Source organism: Dicentrarchus labrax, unplaced genomic scaffold, assembly GCF_905237075.1.
Source record: "Dicentrarchus labrax unplaced genomic scaffold, dlabrax2021, whole genome shotgun sequence".
Lineage (NCBI taxonomy): Eukaryota > Metazoa > Chordata > Actinopteri > Moronidae > Dicentrarchus > Dicentrarchus labrax.
This window is the reverse complement of record NW_026136701.1, coordinates 12,681,857-12,707,979: the sequence shown is the minus strand read 5'-3', so window position 1 is coordinate 12,707,979 and position 26,123 is coordinate 12,681,857. Positions and strand designations below refer to the sequence as shown.

General features: G+C 39.5%; 2 protein-coding genes across 6 annotated transcripts; both read left to right on the top strand.

The window, feature by feature from the left end:
- The first annotated feature begins 342 nt into the window (after positions 1-342).
- Positions 343-15,969, top strand: LOC127366145 (zonadhesin-like). 5 transcript variants are annotated; one of them, XM_051404977.1, is made up of 30 exons: positions 343-610; positions 791-843; positions 1,012-1,080; positions 1,935-2,158; positions 2,254-2,326; positions 2,686-3,083; positions 3,854-4,418; positions 4,552-4,748; positions 4,843-5,232; positions 5,722-6,014; positions 6,910-7,175; positions 7,593-7,661; positions 7,982-8,119; positions 8,218-8,474; positions 8,598-8,682; positions 8,822-8,893; positions 9,103-9,237; positions 9,365-9,621; positions 9,722-9,806; positions 10,277-10,504; positions 10,598-10,735; positions 11,132-11,388; positions 11,553-11,637; positions 11,727-12,116; positions 12,489-13,043; positions 13,199-13,407; positions 13,600-13,756; positions 13,854-14,227; positions 15,063-15,192; positions 15,383-15,969. In XM_051404977.1, the coding sequence occupies exons 1-30, from the start codon at positions 534-536 to the stop codon at positions 15,523-15,525; spliced, it is 6,369 nt and encodes a 2,122-aa protein (XP_051260937.1). In that variant the 5' UTR covers positions 343-533; the 3' UTR covers positions 15,526-15,969. The 5 variants fall into 5 exon arrangements, with proteins under 5 accessions (XP_051260937.1, XP_051260918.1, XP_051260909.1 ...); XM_051404958.1 differs by having other exon boundaries at positions 344-610; positions 1,012-1,071; positions 11,727-13,043; XM_051404949.1 differs by having other exon boundaries at positions 344-610; positions 11,727-13,043.
- Positions 15,970-16,063: 94 nt separating this feature from the next.
- On the top strand, positions 16,064-24,455 carry LOC127366168 (uncharacterized). Its single transcript, XM_051404997.1, has 6 exons — positions 16,064-16,398; positions 17,986-18,009; positions 18,757-18,888; positions 19,127-19,726; positions 20,044-20,132; positions 20,246-24,455. Exons 1-6 carry the CDS (start codon positions 16,341-16,343, stop codon positions 20,318-20,320), a joined length of 978 nt encoding a protein of 325 aa, XP_051260957.1. The 5' UTR covers positions 16,064-16,340; the 3' UTR covers positions 20,321-24,455.
- The last annotated feature ends 1,668 nt before the right edge of the window (positions 24,456-26,123 follow it).

Sequence of the window (26,123 nt, the reverse complement as noted above, 5' to 3'; positions counted from 1 at the left end):
CCCCTGTGCCACACTTGAATTTCCTACGGGGGATCAATAAAGGAACATCTTATTTTATCTTATCTTATCGTGTCAAAAATTCTAGTCATGCTTTACTTTTTTTCAAGAATTTGTATCTTCATTCACCTTGGTCTCAGTGCTTTTTATGCCCTAGCAACACTCAACCCTGACCTTGCCTATCAATATTTACTGTAACTGTGTTAGCTGCTGTCGTCACTTTTAGAATATTTTTTATGCTACAGACCCAGTCCAACCCCTTTCATGTCTTCCTGTCCTGCAGTCTGGTTTCTCCACCCACTGCTGCGGTTACCTGAATAGGCGGTGGGCTATAAATGCCTAAAACCTGCTGCTCTGTTCTGAGAATGACACAAGAGGGCCCACACCTCTGTACTGGCAGTCACAGGCTCATACAAGCTGCATTTCCACAGAGAAGCTCCACCACAGTCTGTGCTCATCATTCATTCTTCAACTCATCAAAGAGAGAGTATTAGCAACGGGAGAGCAGCTGAGAGGCTGCCGTTAAGGGATCAGCCATGCTTGGAGGCATCCACACAGAATTGTTGGTGACAGCGACTCTACTCTTTCTAACTCAGACAAGGACTCAGTGCAGGTGGGTCTCAAGATAAATCAACTTTTAACTGTCTTTTAGCTGTATTTTAGCTGATATGTCATATGAAATAGTGCTATACTGGTCATATTCATTTTGCTGGGAACTAAAGTTTTTAAGTAAGTCAGATATTTTATTTATGGTATTTTTAATTAATCCATTATCATTGCTTTCCTATTTCAGGGCTGAAAATGACTTTTCATTAGTTACTTTACCAGACTGGAGAACAAATGCAGGTACGAAATCATAATTACTAAGACCTGTAGATACTTCATAATTGTTAGAATTGCTTGAATACAAATGTGTCACAAGAATAAAGATTTCAATAAACAGACATAGGTAGACAGAGATACAAACACTGTACATATTACCCCTATATTTGACCCCTTCTTTTTCTTTTATAGAATATGTTACACAGTGTAACAATCTGATTTGTGACTGGACAAGGAACCAACGAAGAACAGGTACAGCAGGTAACATTTACTGCACAATAGTCTGGCAATTTGATTTATTAAATGTAATAAAGAAATGAAATGCCAAATATGTTTTTTTAAAGGCATCAATCCAGGTTACAGTTCAGTTCAGTTCAGTTATGAGTTCACTTTGACGCTTAAGAGATAACTTGAATGAGGTAACCTTTAATTGTGTGCCACCCACCTGGAAGGGGTTTGGAACATCGGTCCACAGTTCTGTTTTAATCTACAGGCAGCCTGTGACTGTGTCCGTGGCTCGCTGCATATCAGTAATTGATCTGAAGCAGGCTAATAATCTTCTATAGCCTGGTGTTCTCCCAGGGGCAATCAAAGTAAAGGGGCCTGCAATTAATGTTCAAATTTAGCACAAAACGCTATTAACAGCCACTTTGCATTTAATGTTAATTGCAACAAAACAAATGTATTTTGTGTTTTATTGCAATAACAAAGACAAGGGAATGGTTTGCTATTTCTGATATGATTTATGATACAACATAAAACTTAATTCCTCACCTGCATTGTTAAAAATATATTTTACTGGGCTGCCCTGATGGCTCACCTGCTAGAGCTGGCGCCCCATGCACCAAGGCTAGTCCTTGGTTCGACTCTTACCTTTGGCCCTTTGCTGCGTGGCATCTCCTCTCTGTCTCTTCCCTTTCCTGTACTCTACAGCTCTCACTGTCCATTAAAGCCAATAAAGCCCCTTAAAACCATTTATATTGTGTGATTTAATCATGAAATGTGTACTTGAGAAACAACGTTTTACGTTGGTGCCATTTAAAAAGATAGCTTATTCACTTTCTGTTATATGGACAAAAGCATCTATTGTCTTATTTGCCTTTTTTCACCTCCAGAGGATGTTGCAGTGAATATCTTAGAGAGTGGTCCACTGGGTCTGGTGGGGGAGGCTTGTCTGGAGTTTTGGTACCTAGCCCCGGATGCAGCTAAAGGGTCAGAACTCCGCGCTCTGCTAAAAAGCAGCACAGGTCTGGTGGAACTCTGGACGTCACCTCCCCTCCCCAAGGATTCTTGGAGACAAGTGTTTGTCCCCTTGAACGTCATTGAACCAGGAGCTCAGGTAAGATGGCATATAACCATTTGTAAATAAACTGTCCTGGGGAATTAAAATATAGTATTGTATATATATAAATAGAAAATCTGCTTTTATGTCAGGTTGTATTCGAAGCAGTGTCCATGGAGGGACAGGTCTCATTTAACCAGATAGGTGTAAGAAGAGGCTCATGTGGTAAATATTATTTCACTTCATCTCATCAAATCAAAAAATGAAAAATCAATCAATCAATTATTGTCATTGTCAACACTTCTCAGAGATCCTATGTCACAAAACTCTTCTAAAGCTTAAATCTTCATTTATCATGTTTCATAAGTTCACAATTTCAGTAAGGCAGTAAGAATGTTTTTTTCTTTTTATTATTTGATTGATGACAATTGAGAAAAAAATCACTTGCATGAATAATAGGTCAGATAACTAAGATAACTGAGAATAGTCTACACAGGAATTCATTAATGTTACTATTCAGTAATTCCTAGCCAGATGGTGTTCTGAATATAAAGTGATTGTTTGCTCGGTCACATCCCCCACAGGACACCAGTGTGAATCTAACACAGAGTTATGGACAGATGAGTCCACCCGCTGTCTCTGTTCTGCTGGCCAGCTCTCCTGCTCTCCTTCTCAGTGCCCTAAGGGCCAAATCTGTGGTCCTCAAAGACGAGGCTCCAATGGGATTTCTGCCTTTGGGACGTGTACTATACACAGTCACACAGACTGCAGCACTTTTGATGGAGTGCTGTTCCGCTTCATGGCTCCCTGCACCTACACACTGGCTAAGACCTGCTCACCCACTGACGCCCTGCCTATGTTCAGTGTTGAAGTGGTCAACGAGCAGAACAAGAACTCTTCTCTGCCAACTGTTCAACAGGTCATTGTGGGGGCGGGGGACTTCAGAGTGTCCCTGCTGAAAAGGCAGACACAGCGCGTTGTGGTGAGTTACTTCAAAGTGTGGAGGCAATTTTAGGGAGGCATACATAGTGCTAATGCTAATGACTTTTATAAGGTTGGGCAATGCAACAATAGCATATGTATCAGGGATAGCAATAAGAAAATTGTTTTGTAGAATATCAATAGTTTTACTTAAATGCATTAAATGCAATGAAAGCATAATGAATACGCCCTGGCTTATAAATAGCCAATATCATATCTCTTGATAATGGAGCATGCTATGAGTGAATCACCAAAGCGGCTTCTGCCCTTTGGAGTACACAACATGTCCTCGGTCACGGCCTTCATCTCTTACATTTAAAGAAACAATTCACAAGCAGTGTACGATGGAGAGGTACTAAGCAAAATTAACATATAACATAACATTAGCATTAAAAGTATTACCTGTAATTAAAATTAACCTTTTTTTCTACCTGATCTTCACTAAAAACGGGTCAGTTTATTAATAATTATTGATACTGACTGAAATGAAAAATTTTTTCATGATAAGTCCTTACTTAAGTACTGTCTGTAAAACTTCAGTTTTGTGACACCTTGCCATTATGCAGTGATGAGTTGTGTAATGTACTAGTTCAAGCAGTTCCCATATCTACAGCCCATCCTACTGATAACTGAGTTTATTGTTATTTAGTGGCATAACATCCTGGAATCCAAAGAGGACTTATTGGCCTTATCAGTTCTCAAAGATATCTCTGTCTTCAGAATGCTGCTTTTCATGCAAACTTTTAATGCAAAGTGTTTACTTTTCTTCAGGTTAATGGGGTCTGGAGAAAGCTTCCACTGAACCTCAGCAGTGGCACTGTTATCATCAAGAGCAACCCCGTTGCTGTTGTACTGGTAACCAGCTTTGGTCTTTCTGTCTCATATGACAACGCTGGTGCTGTCCATATCAACTTGCCACCTACTTACTCTGATAATGTCTGTGGCTTGTGTGGAAACTTTAACTACCTAAAAGGAGATGATTTCAGAAAGCCTGATGGTGAAGTTGCTTACAACGCTACAGCTTTGGCTGAGAGCTGGCAGTCAGGGCGAACCCCTTCCTCCTGTGAAACCATTCAAGTACCTCATCAGTGCGACCCACTGGATGAGGCAGAGTATGCCAGTGAGCTGTACTGTGGAGGCCTCCTCTCTAGTACTGGGCCCTTCACTGACTGCCAGTCAGTCTTGGAGGCAGAAAGCTACTTCAGGGGCTGTGTGGTCGACATGTGCTCTACTCATGGTGACCCAGTGGTGCTATGTAAGAAATTACATTTCTATGCTGATATCTGCCAGGAGGCTGGAGTTGCCATACCCATGTGGAGGAATTCTACATTTTGCCGTATGTTGCTTTATTGCTTCCTGCATTAATTTCTCTACCTTCTGCTATTAAAATAAGCAAATAGGGCAACCATTAACTATAATAATTGAATAAAAGTTAAGGTCATGCTCTCCCCTCTTTGTTCCCCTTTCAGCGCTTCAGTGTGGTGAGAACAGCCACTATAACTCTTGTGCTGAAGGCTGTCCCGAAGTGTGCTCCAGCCTGGATACAACTGGCTCCTGTGGAAGCTGCGAAGAAAGATGTGTGTGTGACTCTGGCTTCAAACTCAGTGGGAAAAAGTGTGTCCCAGCAGAGGACTGTGGGTGCTGGTATAATGGAAAACACTATGAGGTAAGTAGGGTAGATGAACAGAGAACAATTTCATATTCACCTATTCACTTCCACAGTGCCAGAATTAATTCACACAACTCCCTTTTGCCTGCAGAAAGGAGCAACACTGTTAGAAGGAGAGTGTGTGCAGCAGTGCCAGTGCATGGGTAATAATGACATGCAGTGCACCACAATGCAATGCACAGACAATGAGGTTTGTAAAGTCAAGGATGGGGTCAAAGGCTGCTTCCCTTTCTATCCCGCCACCTGCAGTGTGTATGGTGATCCACACTATATCACCTTCGATGGAATGGCTTATGATTTTCAAGGGGGGTGCAGTTACACGCTGACTACCACATGCGGAGAAGAAAGCTCAGTCCAGTTTACTGTGATCGGACACAACATCCATCCTCCCCTTCAGAACTTCACCCGGTCCAAGCTGGAAGCTTTGACTCTTCATGTTGAGGATCTAAACCTCACCCTGAATCAGAGCGGAAATGTCTACGTAAGCATGGAAATTCCTTGTAACTCTCTAAAATATCAAACAGTCCCAAATGCAACTCTTTCATAGCATAAGAATGTAACAATGGCTGTTGTAAAAATCTGTGTGACACTGGAAAGCAATTGTGTCTTGTGACCTGCAAGTGGCCTGTTTACTGGATTTGGAGTGCCATTGTTCTGTATTATCTGCTGTAATTCATTAATGACAGTGGCTAATGATTTTAGTATCAACAAACCCATGTTTATAGTTGTCAGTTATTACTCTGTGTCAGGTCATTTGAGGAAGTCAGTTGTTTGTCATCTTGGGCTTACAAGAATACAGAAACTAATAGCTGACTTTGCCCTGAACAGCTAGTTGGTAGCTAATTAGTTGCACAAACTATCCCAGCAGAAAAAAACCCATTAGTGCTACTTTATGTAAGACATTTACAATATATTCAGTTCTCACAAGAATAAACTAATTACAAATAATGGATTGTCTCTCTCTCTTTAGGTGGATAATGTCCATGTCCAACTTCCGTATTCAACCAATGGTACATACGGCTCAGTATGGGTGTATATGAAGAATAATTATATTATCTTGGAGACGACCTTTGGCCTCAGAATGATGATAGATGGGCAGAACAGGCTCTTCCTTCAGGTGGATGAGCGCTACAAGTATGAACTGTGTGGACTGTGTGGCACCTACTCCGAACAACAGGACGATGACTTCATAACACCAGGAGGCAAAAACGCTACTGAGCCGTTTGAGTTTGGTGACAGCTGGAGGGTGCAAGGCAATAATGAGTAAGTTATTTTATCATAAACTGCATCTGCATACATATAAGCACAAATTAAATTATTGGTATGACAGTTTATACCATAACAATGGGGATTCCCAGTTCGAACAGCCGTCAATCATTATTGGCCAGAAAAAATATGTTATCGATAGATTATTGCTTTTTAGTCGACTTTCACAAAAGCTGACTGATGACACAAAAAACTTCCAACTTCACAAAAACAAGTTCTCAACACTTTTTTTTTTTTTTTTATGTATGACATTACTGCTCAGCCCAGCACCATTGCCCTCTCGCCACACTCTGGCTATTGTGCTCATTCTGGGCCCATTCCCCGGCAGCGCAAAGCTCCTACGCTAGTGGTGTAAACAAATCTCGCCCGATACAGTCATCTAATAGAACCACAAGCTGGTGGCAGGCTGGCAGCAACTTGTACAGTTAGCTGTTAGTTAACCTACAGTTTTCTCGATTATTAGGGGTCAACCCTAGGTTAAACACAATGGAAAACATACCTGCTCACAATTATAATCAGTATGCAAATATGCTCACAATTAATATAGCATAATGAATATATAATATTCAACCAGCACTCTGCCCAAGTGCAGAAATCCTTGAAATATCTTCTCTGTAGAGGTAGCGGTCCGTGCTACAAATAGTTATTATCCATAAGTAGTAATCCATTATCATCCTCACAGCCTGGCTCACTTGATTGGCAAAAGATATACACCAAGTTCACAACCTGGCAACCCAAAATGTATTTTTATTAATGCATTAGAACAAGTTGTTAAATAATTATTAAGTATTAATACATTATCAACCATTAGCTTATTTTGTCTTATTTTAAAGTGTCACGATAAATCCAAATGTCTAAATCTTTATTTAATTGTGTAAACTTTCTCCTCCAGGTGTATTTCCCATCCAAATGATCCCAGGCACTGTGATTATGATGAGGAGAATGAGGCCTACAATGAATGCTACATGCTGCTAGGGGATGCCTTTAAGCCCTGCCATGAAACCATTCACCCAAGCATCTACATCAATAGTTGTGTTTATGACTACTGTGCCACAAGTGGTGACCAACACACTCTATGTGAATCTCTGAAGTCCTATGCAGCAGCATGCCAAGTGGCAGGGGTAGAGCTGACCAACTGGCAGACAGGCACAGCCTGTGGTGAGTGTTTGAGTCATTTGTGGTTACTGTGGTAATGAAATTACTAAATTTAAGGAATTCTTTTTACAAAATAAAATTTGTTGATTTATTAGTACGGAAGATTGGATAAAGTCATTCTGTTACATGTCCTGTATTTCGTACTTATTGATTCTCTTTACCAATGATATCTTCAAAACTCTCTGCTCCTGCTTTTTATTCTTTTCATTACGGCACAGGATCGGCCCATCATATAAGGCAACTTTTTGTCACTGATACAAGTTGGAGTAATTAGGTGGTTTAGATGTGGAGGCGGTGGCCTAGCGTAAAATATCTCACAGGGCGCCAAAAAGGCTGAAGTGGTCACTCATTTCTTTCTTTTTTTTATTTTTTTTTTGTTTGTTTGTTTGGTTTTTGTTTTGTTTTTTGTCCCCATTTCAGCTGACCCCTCAACCACCGCAACTCCTCCAACAACTCCAACTCCTACATCTCCAACACAAGATCAGACTTGTAAGAGCATTCAGGGTTCAGAAGTTTTATTTGTTACTGGTTGGGATAATCAGTGGCATAATTTTTAATTATTTCAAAACCAAATATTACATTTGACTATGCTTTGCTCAACAATCTATACATATACAGATGTTTGTATACAAATGTATTTGAATAACTTTGAATAAGCTTGGTAATTATCTACAGATTGGATGAATATAATCATTTTTTGTGGACAATTTTAAAATAAAATTATATTTTTCATACTGTAAGGTTTGTACAGATAATTAGCTCATAATGCTTCATCATCATTTCCATTGTGTTTATATGCCTTTTCATAGTCTGTCCCATGAATTGCGACTTCGAAAAAAATCTGTGTGGGTGGGAACAGCTCATACAGGACAGTTTTGACTGGACAAGAAATTCAGGACCCACCCCATCAATCCTAACTGGCCCAAACCAAGACCACACCACTGGAGGTAAAACCGGTTATCACTCCACACCATCACGTCTGTTGTGTTGCTAAACTGGATTTCCATTATTCATGTTTATTGTGCTATTTTCAACATTTCTCTAGCTGGTTTCTACATTTATATTGAGGGAAATAGTGTAACCCATGGAGATTCAGCCCGTCTGCTGAGCTCAATGTGCCATTATGATGGCCCACTCTGCCTGCACTTTTGGTACCATATGTATGGTTCAGCTTCAGCCATGGCCCTCAATATCTACCTGCTCAAAGACAATAAAGCTACCAAGCTCTGGTCCATGATGAACAACCAGGGACCAGAATGGCATCCAGTAAATGTTGACATCAGAGTGTCTGGTCCATTCCAAGTAAGTCTGACACGATATACACACAATATATGGGCCTAAAGCATGCTGATTGAACACTTTTCTTGCAAAGACAAATGATCTTATTCTATACAGTGAAACATATTTTCCTACTACCTTTTTCAGATTATAGTGGAGGGAATTCGAGGCTCTAATGCTGAATCAGATGTGGCCATGGATGACATTTCCGTGCATTTTGGCTCATGCTCAGGTGACATTCACCTCTATCAAAAAGGGGAACAAACCTTATATTGGATTAAGGATATAATAAATTATAACATTTCTAATGGTGCAAATAAATTAAGACCAGATATCACAGGGTTTAAACAGTCAATAATTACTTCCTTTAGGTAGTTTTCCTGGCCTGGTTAGTGGAACTGAACTCCCTTCCACATCTGCGGAAATCCTTCCCTCACACCCAGGTAAGTGCATAGGAAGCTGTATTTAATGGGCCACTTGTTTCTGCTTTAGAAAGCAGAAGTGTGGTTACAAATTAACATTTGTGTCTAGTCCAGTAAATACTGGATGTGCCATTCTTAGTGGTAATTGAAGTTACAGATTGACTGACTTTTTAGGAAGTTGCATAAGGGCCTCAATACATGTTAATTTTTTGCAAATGTTACCCTTATAGTCTGCAACATCAACTGTAGCTTTGACAGCAACCTCTGTAGCTGGAATCAGATGATCACAGATGCTTTTGACTGGACATGGCAAAGTGGTTCCACCCCCACCCTGCTGACTGGGCCCTCTGCTGACCACACTGGTGGTAATACACTCTTTTGCTATGTTATATTGTAAATGGTGATAATGCACAGAAATAATGGGAAAAGTGATGTTACCATGTAAAGTATAAAGTATGAGACAATTTTGATAATTTCATGCCTCTTTTCTAGGTGGTCACTATCTTTACATCGAAGCCAGCAGCGTGACACACGGAGACACGGCTCGTCTCATCAGTTCTAAGTGTTCTGATTCTGGTCCTCAGTGTCTGCAGTTCTGGTACCATATGTACGGTTCAGCAGATACAATGGGCCTCCATGTCTACTTGGTCCAAAACAGATTAACCAACGCTGTTTGGTGGAAAAGAAATGACCAAGGAAATATGTGGCAACTGGCTCAGGTGGACTTCACAACAACTGGAGCTTTCCAGGTCAGACACCTTCCACCAGGCACTGTTGTCGTAATGATAGAATATTAACTACAACAGACGTCCTACGAACAGTACCAAATCAATTTTTTTCCTAACTCAGATTATCATTGAGGGGCGTAGAGGCTCCAGCGAGGTGTCTGACGTGGCCGTTGATGATGTAAAGCTTTATCGTGGTCAATGCTCTGGTAAGAAACATCCACACAGAATAAAAACCACTACAGTTGTATGGAAAAGTTCAGGCACCCAACATATTTAGTGATTTTTATACCTGTATGTAAACACAACAACATAAAACAAATAACATAAAACACAACACACAAACAATATTTTCCGCAAACATTAATGCATAGTTACATTTATATCATAAATTGGACAAAAATAGAAACATGATTGTGGCATGTGCTAAAGTTTGGGAATCCTACATTGTAAGTATTTGGTAATACCCACTCGGACAGCTTGCAAACGCTTTGTATAGCCAAGTCTTTAATTAAACAGAGGTCTTTTAAAGATGTACCCAGAGATTTTCAGTTGTGTTTAAGTCAGGGGACAAGAGAGCCATTCTAAAACCTTTGCCCAACTTTTGCATACGATTGTAAAATGTTTTAAATATTTGCAATTACTAACACTGCTATCAACAATTCTTTCACTGTTGCAGATCTGGGTGGTGTTGTGACAACAAGTCCTCCTGAACTTGATGGAAACACCACAGCTCCTCCAAGTGTACCTGTGCCAACCACTGCAGCTCCAGAGCCTCCTCTGGTCAATGTTACAGCTCAGCCACCTGTAGCAAATGTCACCATACCTCCCGTAGTGGAGGCAACAACCAACTTATATAATGACAATGTAACTGAAGCTTCAGATAATAGACCACCTCCACACCCAGGTGCATTGTTAATTCCATAGTAGCTCTAGTGTCGATTTCCATAATTTCTTATATTCACAGTACGTCAGTGATATGTCTGAATTTTGTTTCCAGTATGCCAACTCAACTGTAATTTTGAACAAGATCTATGTCAGTGGAGTAACATTCTTACGGATGTTTTTGATTGGACAAGAAACAGTGGCTCCACTCCTACTATGATGACTGGGCCTTCTTCGGATCACACCACAGGAGGTAATTAGCCTTCTGACACAATCTAAGTAACACTGCTCTAGAATTGCCATGGAAAAAATAGAGACACAGACACACCTATAACTAGTCAAAACCTCTTTGTTGAAGCAGTTCTTCCTTGTCAAACCAGAATGGTAGACTACATACTGTGTGGCCAAGAGTTCCTTGTGTACTGTATTTCATAAAGATAAGACATTTTTCCTTTAACCTCCAGGGTATGTGCCAGTAGAGCTGCTGTTTATTGTTATGCCATTGTTTAAAAGCCATTTGCAGTCTGAACATTTAGCATCCAGTTCTGGCTTACATGTCTCAAATGTATAATTAAAAAAGAAATCATTACATTATCTAAGAAAACTTGTGCATAACTTTAACTTACTTAATTCTCATGTCCTTAACCAGATGGCCACTATCTTTATATCGAGGCCAACAGTGTGTCGCATGGAGACACAGCTCGTCTCATCAGCTCGGAGTGTTTTTACTCTGGTCCTCAGTGTCTGCAGTTCTGGTACCATATGTACGGTTCAGCGGATACAATGGGCCTCCATGTCTACTCGGTCCAAAATAGATTAACTGACGCTGTTTGGTGGAAAAGAAATGACCAAGGAAATATGTGGCAAATGGCTCAGGTAGACTTGACAACAACTGGAGCTTTCCAGGTGAGGTTACCAACATCATATGTTTCTTCTCCTAACCTGAAATGTCAGAGCAAAACACTAATAGTGTACTACCTGCAAAAACAAAAAAGCGTAACATGACCTAATGAATCTCGGTGCTATAACTGGTTCTGTGCTTTTGTATTAACCTGTGCACTTAATTTCAGATCATATTTGAGGGTCGAAGAGGCTCCAACGATCAGTCTGATGTGGCCATAGATGATGTATTGCTGCATCGTGGGCACTGTGCAGGTAATTCTGCCTTCTTACTGACATTCAATTTAGTTCATAGACATTTTAACTGAAAACTGATGTAACTTTATTGCAAAATGTTGTTACAGACCTGGCTAAACCAACCAGCCCATCTACCACAACCTTCAATCCAGCTGCAACAGAAGTCCCGGAGCTTCCTCCAGCAAACAGCTCAACTGCTACACAGCCACAAACATCAACATCAAAACCACAGCCACCATCAACAACTACCATTGCAATGACTACCACAACAACAGCAGCTACTGTAACCACAAAGACCACACCACAGCTACCAATAACAACCAGACCAATAACAACAGCCACACCACGACCACCAACAACAACTAGACCACAACTTCCAACTGAAACTCTTCCACAAACAACAGTTAAACCACAACCACCAACCACTTCTCAACCAGAGTCACAAACAACAAATAGGCCACAACCTACAACAACCATTAAACCACATCCGACAACAGGTAGGCCTCAGACTACAACCACAGCTACACCACAGCCTCCATCAACAGCTACTCCACAACCTACAACAACCATTAAACCACATCCGACAACAGGTAGACCTCAGCCTACAACCACAGCTACACCACAACCTCCATCAACAGCTACTCCACAACCTACAACAACCATTAAACCACATCCAACAACAGGTAGACCTCAGCCTACAACCACAGCTATACCACAACCTCCATCAACAGCTACTCCACAACCTACAACAACCATTAAACCACATCTGACAACAGGTAGACCTCAGCCTACAACCACAGCTACACCACAACCTCCATCAACAGCTACTCCACAACCTACAACAACCATTAAACCACATGTGACAACAGGTAGACCTCAGCCTACAACCACAGCTACACCACAACCTCCATCAACAGCTACTCCACAACCTACAACAACCATTAAACCACATCCGACAACAGGTAGACCTCAGCCTACAACCACAGCTACACCACAACCTCCATCAACAGCTGCTCCACAACCTACAACAACCATAAAACCACATCCGACAACAGGTAGACCCCAGCCTACAACCACAGCTATACCACAACCTCCAACAACAGCTTCACCACAACCTCCAACAACAGCTACTCCACAACCTACAACCACAGCTCAGCCACAACCACCAACAACTGCTAGACCACAACCTACAACCACAGCTCAACCACAACCTCCAACAACAGCTACTCCACAACCTACAACCACAGCTCAGCCACAACCACCAACAACTGCTAGACCACAACCTACAACCACAGCTCAACCACAACCACCAACCACATCTCAACCAGAATCACAAACAACAAATAGACCGCATCCTTCAACCACGGTTAAACCTAGACCCACAACAACAGCTGGACCACAAACATCAACTACACCTGTACCAAGTAAGTTATGAGCTTGCATTTTCTTATTTAGAAGAAAATTATAATAATTAAAATGAATTGGGTTTGCTATTATCAAAACTTATATAGACCATTTTTGTTGTTATTTTAAAGCTCATTACTATACTCTGTCTCTACCTTTCTGTCCATCTCTCTAGCACCCTCCTGCCCAAAGAACAGTCATTACACCACTTGTATCCCTGCCTGCAGTCCCACTTGCACATACCTGAATGGCCCACCACATTGCAGTGACAAGGAGGATTGTATGCAGGGATGTGTATGTGATGAAGGCTTTGTGCAGAAAGGGAGGGTTTGTGTGCCTATCCAACAGTGTGGATGTGTGGACAGGAATGGCAACAAACATCAGGTCAGTGACTCCTCATCAATGGCAAGAGACATGCGTTGATTTTCAAATACATACATACATACATACATACATACATACATACATACATACATACATACATACAACTTTCTGAAAGCGTGCACATTATTGCCAAAAATGGTGCACATGGACACTGAAGTCCAAGCAGTATGATGACTCGCTCTTTCCTGTTAGTTCAATGAAGAGTGGTACACCAATCACTGCAGTCAGAAATGTGAATGTGAGAAAGACGATGGCGTGGGGAAGATTGACTGCGATGACAAAGATGAATGCGATGGAAATGCTGTCTGCCTTCAAAATGAGGATGGCAATTATGACTGCCAGTCTGCAGGTGCTGTAAATGCCAATATTTAACTTTGTGATGTATCTACACCATGGTACAGCCTATTTACTAATTTAAAAATTGCTTTACACTTGTTGCTCCACAGGCTTCGATGAGTGCACTATCAAGAGAGACCCCGAGTACAGAACCTTTGACAAAATGAAGCATGACTTTGAGGGTGAGCACTCATATGTTCTGGTCCGGACCAAGAACTTGCCAAGTATCCTTCCAGATGTCTACATTGAGGGCATCAATACACGCACCGATGACGATGACAGTCATGAGCATGGTGACAGTAGCAGTGAAGAAGACCACAGTCACAGAGTTAGGGATGAAGATGAAGATTATGATGAAGATTATGATGTTGAACTTCGTCGTCCTGACCACAGTGAAGAGCACGAGGAACACCACAGATTGCAAGAGCTTAAGATCAGAGTGTACAATCACACTGTGGAGTTCAAGAAGAAACGAAGGCTGGTTGTGAGTATCAACGGCCTTTTTACAACAATCATCTCATTTTCACACAATATTTTCACATTTGTGAAAGCTCTGAGCGACATAAGCAGTGTTTCTTCATATTTTCTCTTTGAGGTGTTACGACAGCAGTGAGGCAGATTATGCGCTATGTGCTAAATTATGCTCTGTCATATGTTATTTCCCTGCTGGCACTTTACACATATTTGTGCGTGTATGATAGAGAAAAAAGAGAGCGAGAGTGAGCATGTTAAAAAGCTGCAGTATTAATGTTATATTTATTCAGGAGTCAGATATTATGTGAGTATTGGGGTTGGATGATATGTTAAATTTTCCAACCGGCCACCGTCGGTCCAATAAACATCAAAGTAGTCGAAGTAAGCCCTTAATTCACCACAGTTAGATGTGAAAATACACTGGCTATACAGCTGATTTTCCCCTCACTTGTTCTTTGGCTCAGTTTGTGTACCATGTCGTTGAACATCTGTCACCGAGCGGCTCTCATTCTTTGGAGGCAGACCAATAAATTAGCAAAATAAGATGACAAAAATCGCCCCCAAAAAAGACCATCTCCAATAGCTTTGTTAAATCTTCCAACCCTAGTGATTAGCAATTTAAAAAGCAGTCTGAGCTTTTATTTTTAAATTTTAAAAGGGCTGCACACAGTATATTTTATTTAATATCCAAAGACCACTGATACTCAAGACTTACCATTGCCAATCCTAGAGCCATGCTAAAAATTACTAAAAATGTGCCAAATGACACAATTACTGGATTACAGGCATGTTATATTGAACATGATGAACTGCACTGACACATCCCCCTCTTTAACTCCATCCAGGTGGATGGAAGGATAACTAATACTCCTGTCTCACCTACTGCTGGTCTAACCATCCGGGAGCGTTCTTCTCGCATCTACCTGAAGACGGACTTTGGACTCTCAGTGGAGTTTGATGGACACAGCACAGCAGGTAACTGATCTTCCCTTCATTAAATAATTTTAACAGAGTAAGCAGTATTCCTGGAACTTATAGGATTTATAACAAATCCTTGAAATCTTAATGTATCATTCCATCCCATCCCATGTCAATTAATTTGTTATTTTCTAAATAGTTATACAATTAATAAATTGACATTGTATTGTTGATTTTGTTCCTGCAGAGATCATTCTACCACGTATTTATCAGAGAAAGGTGGGGGGTCTGTGTGGGAACTTTGACGGTCATAGCCGGAATGACTGGATAAAGCCTGATGGAACCAGGGCCAGGAGTGTTCAGGAGTTTGGAGAGAGCTGGAGAGTATGAATATCAGATGGCTGTAAGGATGAGACATGGCACTCAAAAATTCCCTGTAGAGGTTTTGACCACTAGTAGAAACATTACTTTGGTAGTTTACAAGAAAACTCCACACTGATAATAACTGTCACCTTGTAAAATAAGAACAGACAGAATTAATGCAGATTTTGTTTCTTCCTTCGACAACACACCCGATCCCAATAGTTACTTGGTATATTTTGTTTGTTTTCCACCTCCAGCTTTTCAGGCCAATAAATACAGTTAAATAACAAATTCTTGCTGTTATGAGTATAAGTATATATAAGTATATCACAGTAAAAAGACTTTGCTGCCTACTACTGCACTTGCATTATTATTATATGCATTCTGAATGACTTCAAATGAATTATTTATCACTGTCTGATACTGTTGGAAATAAATTGAATGTGCAATAAATGATTATTCAAAATGTTGCTTGCACTTGGTCATAATGTGTATTTGAATGCCTGTGCATTGGTAGGTTTTCTTTTGAAACTTTTATGCAAATATGAAAATATGCACTGTGGTTAAATTTGTGTTGCCATTGGTCTAGTAATTTCCGTGTAATGACAATAGCATTCTTGACATATCTACGTCTAAGTCCATCCAAGTCTGAATGTGTAACCCATTATCTCTCTGTCGAAAGGAAAAGAAAAACTATTACATCACATCTGCAACATGATATTCTTTGTTTTTTCTGGCAGACAATAGGAGGGTACCTGTGAGCGTGGGTGTTGGTAAATGTCTGCGATGTTCACGCGCGTGTATAAATAAGCTGTGGTTACACTGAGTAGCCACACAGAGTCATGGATTGGTTTGCATTGTACTTCTTTCTCCTGTTCGGGTTGCTACCTCTCTATATAGGTGAGTGAAACATTATCGTATTTAATATTGAACAGTTTATATTAAGTAAAGTGATAGCACAAGCACAAAAATCTGTTTAAGTGATAAAGAATTTAGGACAGAAGATACAACAAGGTTGGTAAACAGTTACTTAACTAGCAAGCTTTATTTTTTTTATTCTTTGACTTGATTGTAAAAAGTTAATTGATAAGTCAAATGATAATTCAAATACTACATGCCTCAGCCAGTTGGAGCAATTTAAGTAGAACATAAACAGCATCTACCTGTTATCATATTACATGTTGGTGAGAGATAATTGATAAAAATACATGCGGCATTAAGAATAACAAATGACTAATTCAGTAATTATCCAAATGAAGAAGAAAAAGGCTTAATTATGTAAGCATATAAAGTGTAGGTAAAGCCTTGAGGATGTTAAGTTATTAACAAAACTGTTACATAGAGAAACAGGTGACAAATTAAAGACTGAATAAATGTGGAGAAAATGTAAAAAAAAAAAGTCAAACTAAAGTGAATCAATTTCTTTCTGTGCATCTCTAAATCTGACATTAAAATTGCTTTAATGCAATGCTGTCAAGACAAAGAAGTCATTCCTTGACAATTTTGACCAGTTGATTGTGATCTCCTGTCAAACCTGTACTGTACGATTTGGGATTAGCGAGGAAACTTGACAAGGGTTATAACAGCAATTTCAGTGTAGTTCTGAAATAACAAAAACAGTTATTGCAGTCCACAGTCTTCAGTTACATTTCCGTCTGTTAGCTGTGCTACAACATGCCTCCTTCACATGTGCATTTTAGTCCATTGTGCAGCTGTAAATGAGTGCAGGAGTTCAGGAATTATCAACAGGTCAGGTATTCAAATTAAGTTTAATATGAATTTCTTTTATTATAATTTTAGGTTCCTTTTTGTTTCTTATATTATAGAGACTGGCCATGTCCCACCTTTTGCTATTTGGGTGCAGGTAATGCGAGTGTGAAGGAATGTTTCTTTTATGATGTTAATTTACAACAATGTTTGGAAAATATTTGAAGTGATAAGAAGTTTTTGAAAGTAAGTCGACCACTGAGAAAAAATCTAAGCAACATATTAATTTAACAGAATACACAAATGTAATTATTGTTAAATATACCCATGCCCTAATGTATGGATTCACACAGTCAGCGATCTTTTGTGTTGCTTTTAGCCTGAATTATGTATTTAACTTTTCTCTAATACTCTTCATTTGTAAAAAAAAAAATAGGCTTCTCTGGTGCAACTTGTCCATATGTTGCAAACACCGACCTTTTATGTGAACACACTCATAGCTGGATTGATACTGAGTTGATAACCATTTGTTGTGTGACTGCTTTGCGTGGTTGCGGTTAGGATTAATGAAGCCAGATAATATATGCGTTTTGAACTTGCTTCATAGTACAGGCCTCGGGAAATTGACACTCTGACTGTCCACTGTTGCTGCGGCAGACATTTCACAATGACATCCAAGCCAGTCTCCTTCTCTTTAATCTCGAGCCAGGGCTCAACTTAAATGTTGTTTTTATGGAATTCCAATGAAATGACACGTCATTGTTCCTCTTCATTTTCTAGCTCAAACAACAGCTACAAATACAGGTAATATCCACAACACCACCTCATACTCTATACTGTATACTCCCTCATCCGATGTCTACTCTAACACTCCTTTCATGTTTCTCAGCTGCATCCAACCAAGATGTTTCAAACATTTTCACCACCTTCATTCTGTTTTAGAGTGACCCTTGCCAACCTATCCCTGGACACTAACAGCTCTGCCAAGCAGCCACAAAAATGCTCACAAACCCCTCAATATAGAGACTCTTAGCTGCTACAACTATTACCATTACAACTACATTACTTGCTATAGATACAATATCATATTTATTTATACAATGTTCTAATCTTTTTCCACATTTCTATTTACATATTTATATTCATAATATATTATTTATTGTATGTATATATTGTATAGTGTTATTATTAACAATAACATTACCATCATATCATCAGTACTACTACCACCATCGTGCAACTACAACTTCTTTGCACCTCATCTACCTATTTATCTTTTTTGTCTTTTCTACCTCAGTATTTTATTCTGTTGTATTTTTATTGTATTTAAATGTACCTGGCTGTTATGACTAACCAATTTCCCTTTGGGGATTAATAAAGTCTATTTATGTATCTATCTATAGCACAAGCTGTGCAATTAGTCATCTGCTTGATTAGTGTTGTTTGTTGGATAATTTTATGTCACCAGTGCAATCTTGAAATAACACACTGAAGTCACTGTTATAAATCGGTATAGTGTTGATCTTGTATACAGCTGTGTGTGTGCTCCAGGTTGTGCAGGTCCACCGGTACTGTGTTGCTCTGGTAAGGACTCCAGCTGTAACAAAATGGGCTGTTACTGTGACGATTATTGCATGACAGTTAACGACTGCTGTACTGACTTCAAGTCAACCTGCAAACAATGTAAGTGTGGGGGGACACAAAAAAATTATGTTTTTCTGTTCAGTCTCCTTGCTGGTTGCACTTTTTCCTTTAATATTTAACAGGCGCCTGTTAAAATATATATATTTAAATAATTACATTAATATCTTAAATATCTGACAACTAGTTAGGGGCAGTCCTAGTACATAGTTATTGCTTATTTATGAAACTGAGATGGGGTTTAAGATTTATTTTGCAAATCTTTCTTTGTGTATAACAGCTTCCACCACTGCACTGCCGAGCCAGCCAAGCACAGCAAGCAGCAGAATTACATCTACACTGGCAAATAACGTCACAACTTCATCATCCACGGTCTCATCTGCAGTATTGAATGTGAGCACAAGCTCAGCCTCCACAGCATCTGCTACTATATCAACCAGCCAAACAAGCAGCAGTACATCTACAGTAGCTGATAACAACGCAACTTTAGCAGACTCTGTTACGACAGCACCCAGCGCAACAAATAGCAGTACTGCTTCTACGCTAGCAGATAACAGCACAACGACCAGCACAACAAACAGCAGTACTGCCTCTACGCCCTCAGATACCAGCACAACTTCTGCATTGCCAGTCTCTTTTATTACAGCATCCAGAACAAAAAACAGCAGTGCATCAACGTCGACAGACATGAGCCCATCTTCGCCATCCATAGTTTCTTCAACAACACCACCCAGTACAACCAGCAGCACTACAGCACTATTAGATGTAAGCACAACCTCAGTGTCCATAGCGTTTGCTACCACAGCAACCAGCCAAAAAAGCGGCAGTACCACATCTACACCATTAGATGGCCTTGCAAGTTCAGCATCCACAGCTTCAGGTTGGTCATTATGATTGTATTTGCTGAAGCCATTTCAGAAATTTGCATTTGAAAATGCATTGGCAATCTTTTGTCAAATATATAATAGGATTAAAACATGCCTTAAATGATAATCTCTTAAATTTGAACTAATCACACATAGTGAATGAAGCATTTATTAATGGTGAGCAATAAGAATTCAATATACACCCTGCATTCATTCATGTATTAAAACATGAGTCATGCATTGGTCAATCATTACTTGAAGTATATGATTTGTACCTTATTATAGTGAAATAAGTTTCTAATTATAATAATTTCTATTTACATTTTTTCAGATGCCCAAATAGTTACATTTCACCTCAAAGTTTCTGTTTTATCCAATAATCAGGAAAATAAGGATGGGATGGTAGAGGCTATATCTAATGTAAGTACAAACCACCTTAAAATGCGTACTGTGCGGTAACAGTATTACAAAAAACAGTATTAAACACACCTCTGTCACTTACATCTAATCAGCAAGTGTCTTCTCTCCAACAGTTTGTATCCCAGATCCTTCTCCAGATGAACTGTGAGGGCTGCACTTCAACTTTCAGGCTCATCAAACCTACCTGAGAAAGAGCCAGTTTCAGCCAATGTGTGCATCCATCAGTGGGGCTACAGCTATCCTGCACAATATTCAGAAAAAACTGAATAGTCTGTTTAAACTCAATCAGCTGTTAAAGATGAGTGCTTACTAAAAGCCTTAGGCTATAAAATGACATAAATTGAACTATTAATTGAGAGTTAACTGTTAAGGGAGGCTGAGTAGCTGAAAACAGATCAAGGAAATGCTGTTTGGCTAAAGGAGGATAAGTGGTAATTCCTACACTTAAAAGGAGCAAGGAGTGGTCAAAAGTTGAAATATGCAATTTAAAAGGTATAATATGTCACATTTCTGCATGTCAAAAAATGACTTGACCTATATATTACTTATATTACATACGTAGTAGTGTACTTTAGGGCTGCCCCCTGATATTGATACAATGGATGATGCATAACATTAACAGTTTCTTACTAATTAACATTTAACAAACTCGCTCCTCTTCCTTCGTTTTATGCCTCTCCTGTCCCTGCTTGAACCTGCTGTGTCTTCATCCCCAGAACAGTCCTAGTGGGAGCTGCTGTAAATCAGCTGGCCTCTGCTCCAGTTCTGTTGCTCATTTGGGCACTGCTCCTTAGCAGTATTCCCCACTGGGTTCCTGTCTTAGCAGTATCCTCCCCCTGTCCTTTCGAACTCCCAGTCCAGGTATAGTGAGCTAACAGGACTGCTAACTAGCTAGTGGCAGCAGCTAGTACAGTTAGCAAATGATACAGCACACCGGCAAGCAACTCCCTGCGTTACAAGAGAAAAGGTACTTTCATCCCGGTGACATGGCACAGCTCCCGGGCAGAGTTTGACGTTGTTTTTTTGGTTTCCTGCGACTATCCGACAAATGAAAAGTGGGTCGACGAAGACTCTTCTGAGCAACTAACAATTAAGTCAACTAATAGGGAGCAGCCCTAGTGTCCCCTAATAACAATGTTCAAACCCAGATGAATTAATTTTAATCAAGGTAACTGTGTTTTATTTGGTCCCGTCAATGGCATCACATTTACCCCCTCTTGTTGCTATAATTTCCGGGGAAACACAAAATGCAGTGGCATTTTCTCTGAGTGACCAAGTCAAGCCAAGACTTCCTCACTAACCAAAATAGCTATTATTGCTATTTTAATAAATGTACACATTTCCTAACAATATATGCTGCACCATAAAGCTTCACGTCTGATCCAGGTACATATCAGAACTGAATACTAAAACATTATGGGACATAGAAATAGTAAACAAGGCCAAAGGTATAGACATTTTTCACAGCAGCCATTTGTACTTGAAATAGGTGCAACCAATGATACTAATTTTGTTCCATTAGTCAGGGTGCTGCTATCACAACAACTGCTGTTCAACATGGGTTATAGGTCGAAAGTTGAATGAACTAGTACTTATGTCCTTTCGATTTCTTACAGGTTGAGTTGTTGTTGCCCATAACACGCTAGCATTCTGCTAATGAACAATGATTGGTCAGTGAAGGACTGATTACGACCAGAGATCCCGCTTGATGGCATCGTGGAATCCGAAGCGGGACATAGATATTTCAGCGTGGTGTTTAAAACAGCAAAACAAAAACTCTTTCTAGCACGTGTATTGACAGGGAGAGCCTAACCTGTGTCAGCTGTGTTGTCGATGCCTCGAGAGAAAAGGAAGTGCCGAGCGCGGAAGCACAAAGTGACTCAAGGCTTGCCGTAAAGCAGTATCTCTGGCCGTACGATGTGTATGACTTCATTGACATTTTAAAAGACTTTTTTTTAAAAATAAGTGACTCTAAAAAATCTAACACCCAGCAATGTGTAATTTCTTTGCACCCCCTTTTGAATGCAACATTCAAATTACTAGACAAAAAATTATATCCTGAGAAAAGTAGATTTTGAGGGGTATAGCTCCATAGACCTCCATTCATTCTGCACTCATCCTGTGAGCGCCCTCATATGGAACCAGAGTGGAACTGCAACAGTTCAGAAGCTGGAAGTTTACCTAGAGTGGAAGTTCTCCCCTTATTAGACATTCTCTGGTAGGGGTAAAGGGAAATATCGAGAACTGTCATTTTGCAACATTTTGTTTAACGGTATTGTATCGATTCTCAAAAAGACTGTATTTATTTTTGTGTTTAAGCCCCCAACCCCAAATAGCAGTGTTTTAGTGAGGGCCTATATGACCTTCCTTACAGTATGGCAATATAATGCAATATATTGAATGGTAACCCCAGCATCATGATACATATCGTATCGTCAGATTCTTGCCAATATAGAGCCTTATAGGGTTTACCCTACTATTTCATGTCCTTCCTAAAAAGTAGGATTCATTTTACAGCACAGCTTAAAACTAGGATAAATAAAGTATTTCAAGCAACTACAGCAGAACCTGTGCCCAGGCTTCTTCACAAATCATTTTTGAGTAACAAAAAAAAAGCAAAATTGGCCAAATTATGAAAAGCTCTGGAGAGCAGCAACAACACAACAGCAACAGAGTCCAAACAATGGTAATATAAGGCATCCCATAACACAATCATAAGGAGACACGCACAGAAACCATCAGGGAAAGAAAGAAAGAGGATGGGTTGGATGTCCAAGCTCATCCTCTCCTCTTTTCCTGGACGTGAAGGTGTCAGTATCCATGTCAAATTCAGAAATGTCCCACTGCACTTGTTGCTGTGATGGTGATTTAGTTTGTTGTCAGAACTCCTCATTTTCTCTGCTCTCCATCGCTGCTATCGTCGGCTAACGTTAACTGGGAAAATCATTAGCAAAACAAGGACAGCCCTCCCTGTTAGATTGAACAGTTCAATGGCACTAACTGTGTTCTCCTCGTCGTGAGGCCAGAGGGCGACTAGTTTGCTGCAGTCCACTCGTTTGTCTCTAAGAGTTCTAGTTTACTTTTCAATATTATTCAACTCCATCATTCTGTAGGTAAACTCCACGGTGGCCTCGACTGTGGTGCATTTTAATTTGTTTTGGCCAAACTAATTGAGTGACATTTACAATTTACAATTTACTACAACGCAGGGGACGGTGTTTCAGTCATTTCCGGTCAATGAAAACTGGGAGATGGAATAAGACTGTAATCTGTTAAAGACATTTATTATTGTCTTCCTTTATTAAAATAGCAATAATTGCTGTTTTGGATAGTGAGTCCTGGCTTGCCTTGGTTCCTAAGAGAAACTTTTGCTACTGCAATAAGCTTTGGCTCTAATTAGATCTAATTTAACAGTGGCCATTTTATTAGATTTTTTTTTTCTTGATTATTGGCTTTGGTATTGATTTTACTTGGTTGTTGGTAGTTTGGTTATCCATGCCATTTTGATAAACTATAGTATAGTAGTAGTAGAGTACAGTATATAGTATATACAGTAATTTGGTGTCTTTGCAGATTGTATGGTTTCATATATTACATTATATAGAGAGGTTTGTGTTCCCAGTGCCTAAATGTCTTATACCATGTGCTGTAAATATCCTGTACAGAGTGGTGAAAGCATGAAACAGAAATATAATTTATCACTGTCTGATTATGTTGGTGGAAAAAAGTGTAATGTGCAACAAATGGTTGTTCAAATTCAAATAGCTGAAATTTGGTCATTCATTGTGTGTACTTTAGAGATTAGAGTTATTGTAACGCTCTGCAATGTGGTTACATTTGTGGTTTTCAGTCCAGTTATGGATTCTCAGAGGTAGCTACAGCAACTTTCTTTACTTATATAGCCTGTCGGGGTAGCTCATTATCCCATTTCCCTTGCTGTAAAATCATTATAGCAAGGGAAAAGCAAAGATCTCTAAGAGCAACATAGTTTGTATACTTTGGCAAACAATGGGATCATTCTTGTCAGGAGTACAGTAATGTTGCCATTCTTGCTAGTCAGCAATGAATTCTTTTGCACTGTACTTCCTTCTTCTGAAGAATTTGCTGCCTCTCTACAATGTGGAGTAAAACATTTGAATAAAGTGTTCAGAATGAATTGTCACGGCATGCCATCTTAGTTTTAGAGATAAATATAACTAAATGAAGAATGTTGGTAACTGATATACAGCTTCAACTTACAATGTTTGTGATATGAAACTGTATACCAAAATATCACAAAAATCAACAGTTATGTATAAAATAAAACAAATAGCTACATACAAACACAGACTATTTGTTCTTTGTCTAGGTCCATACTGTAGGTCATGAACAATAATGGTAGCCAGTAATCTGCATTTGTCTGTCGTTTTTGTTGATGCTATATTTCATGTAAGTGGGAGGTCATTTATCAGTGCTACTTTAAAAATTAAGATATTACATTGGCACTCAGAATGACTCATTTCTAATTCAGATCAAGAAAAAGATAAGCTACATCATTGCCTTCTTTTGCAGGTCCAACAATTTCATTGTGGCGTCCATAACATTCTCCTCTACTATAATCCTCAGGGGTCTTATCAATGGTCTTGTTGGTGGTTTTAGTGTATTGAAACCCCAGCCACACACAGTATGTTATTATAAATGATTGTCCCGATGGTGGTCTCGACATAATGTGACCCCACCCACTACATCAGGCCAACACTAGTAAGCTTTTTACCAACCAGAAGAATCAATTCAACCAGACCAGGCATTTAGTGTAAGTCAGTTGAAGGAAGTATATGCTACCTACTGCACTGCCAAAGACAACAGAAATACACCACTAGATGGCAGCAAACCCACAGCAACAACAGTTTGCTACTGCACCTAGCACACAGATGCACACAACTGCAGATAAGTAATAAAAGTCATTTTATATGCAGATATCCTACACTGACACACATTTGCTGAAATATTCTTACTGTTGAATATTTGTTCCAAATCTCGTTGTATTGTTGTTCTCAGGGTTTGACTCAACAATAATCCTCACCTCTGCTTGTTCGGTAACACCTCAGGCTTTTGAAACAGACAGAAAACAAGTGCATATTTGAATATTAGTAATGTCACATCTTCACCAGCAGATGGCAACATATCCACAGATTCTGACCAGACTCCAGGATAACCATCAGCACAGATGCAGGTACAGTCAGTGGAATAGACATTTGTCTTAAACACACTATGTGGTTAATAGTTTGCAAGGTAACATACATTTCCTTTGGTGCCTTTCTCTCTTCAGATGTTTCAGTGGGGATTATATTTAGTATTAGTACATATACATTTGCAAACTGGCCTTTGAAGTTACAGTATCATAAGAGACCATCCATCATACAACCTTTCCTTGAGTATTCAGTGTGTAGGGTTTCTCTGTTCTCTCAGTTTGTCTCCAGCAGAGCTGTGAAGGCTGCACCCTGAAGATGAGACACATCAAACACACCTGAGAAATTGCGTAATTTCATCCAGTGGATTATTTGTGTGACCGGACCCACTGCACCCAATGCGTGTGAAAATGCAATGTGAGTACTGAGGGAAGTTTTCACTGTTGATTGATGCATATAGGAGGCATCTGCTCCTGAGGAGATTCCACCATGGGCAGGGGCAGAGGGATGGCATGGTGGCTATAATATGCCTGGCCACCCCAGTTTGGTTTCAAATGTTGTCAACACATGAATTTAGATTCATTTTAGTAAGAATGTGTTGAAAACAGAAATTAATTTAATGATCTTTTGTTGCTACATTCCAGACTAAAAAGACATATTAACGTATATTCTTTTAGAAAAAAGATTTGGAAATAAAACAATTTATTGATTTCAAATAGCACCTTTAGATATTTCTATTAAATGTTTTACTGATATGCCACAATAATCTAATGTTTTAGTACAAGTATCTTCATTTGGGGACTTCTCCAAACAAATATTGCTA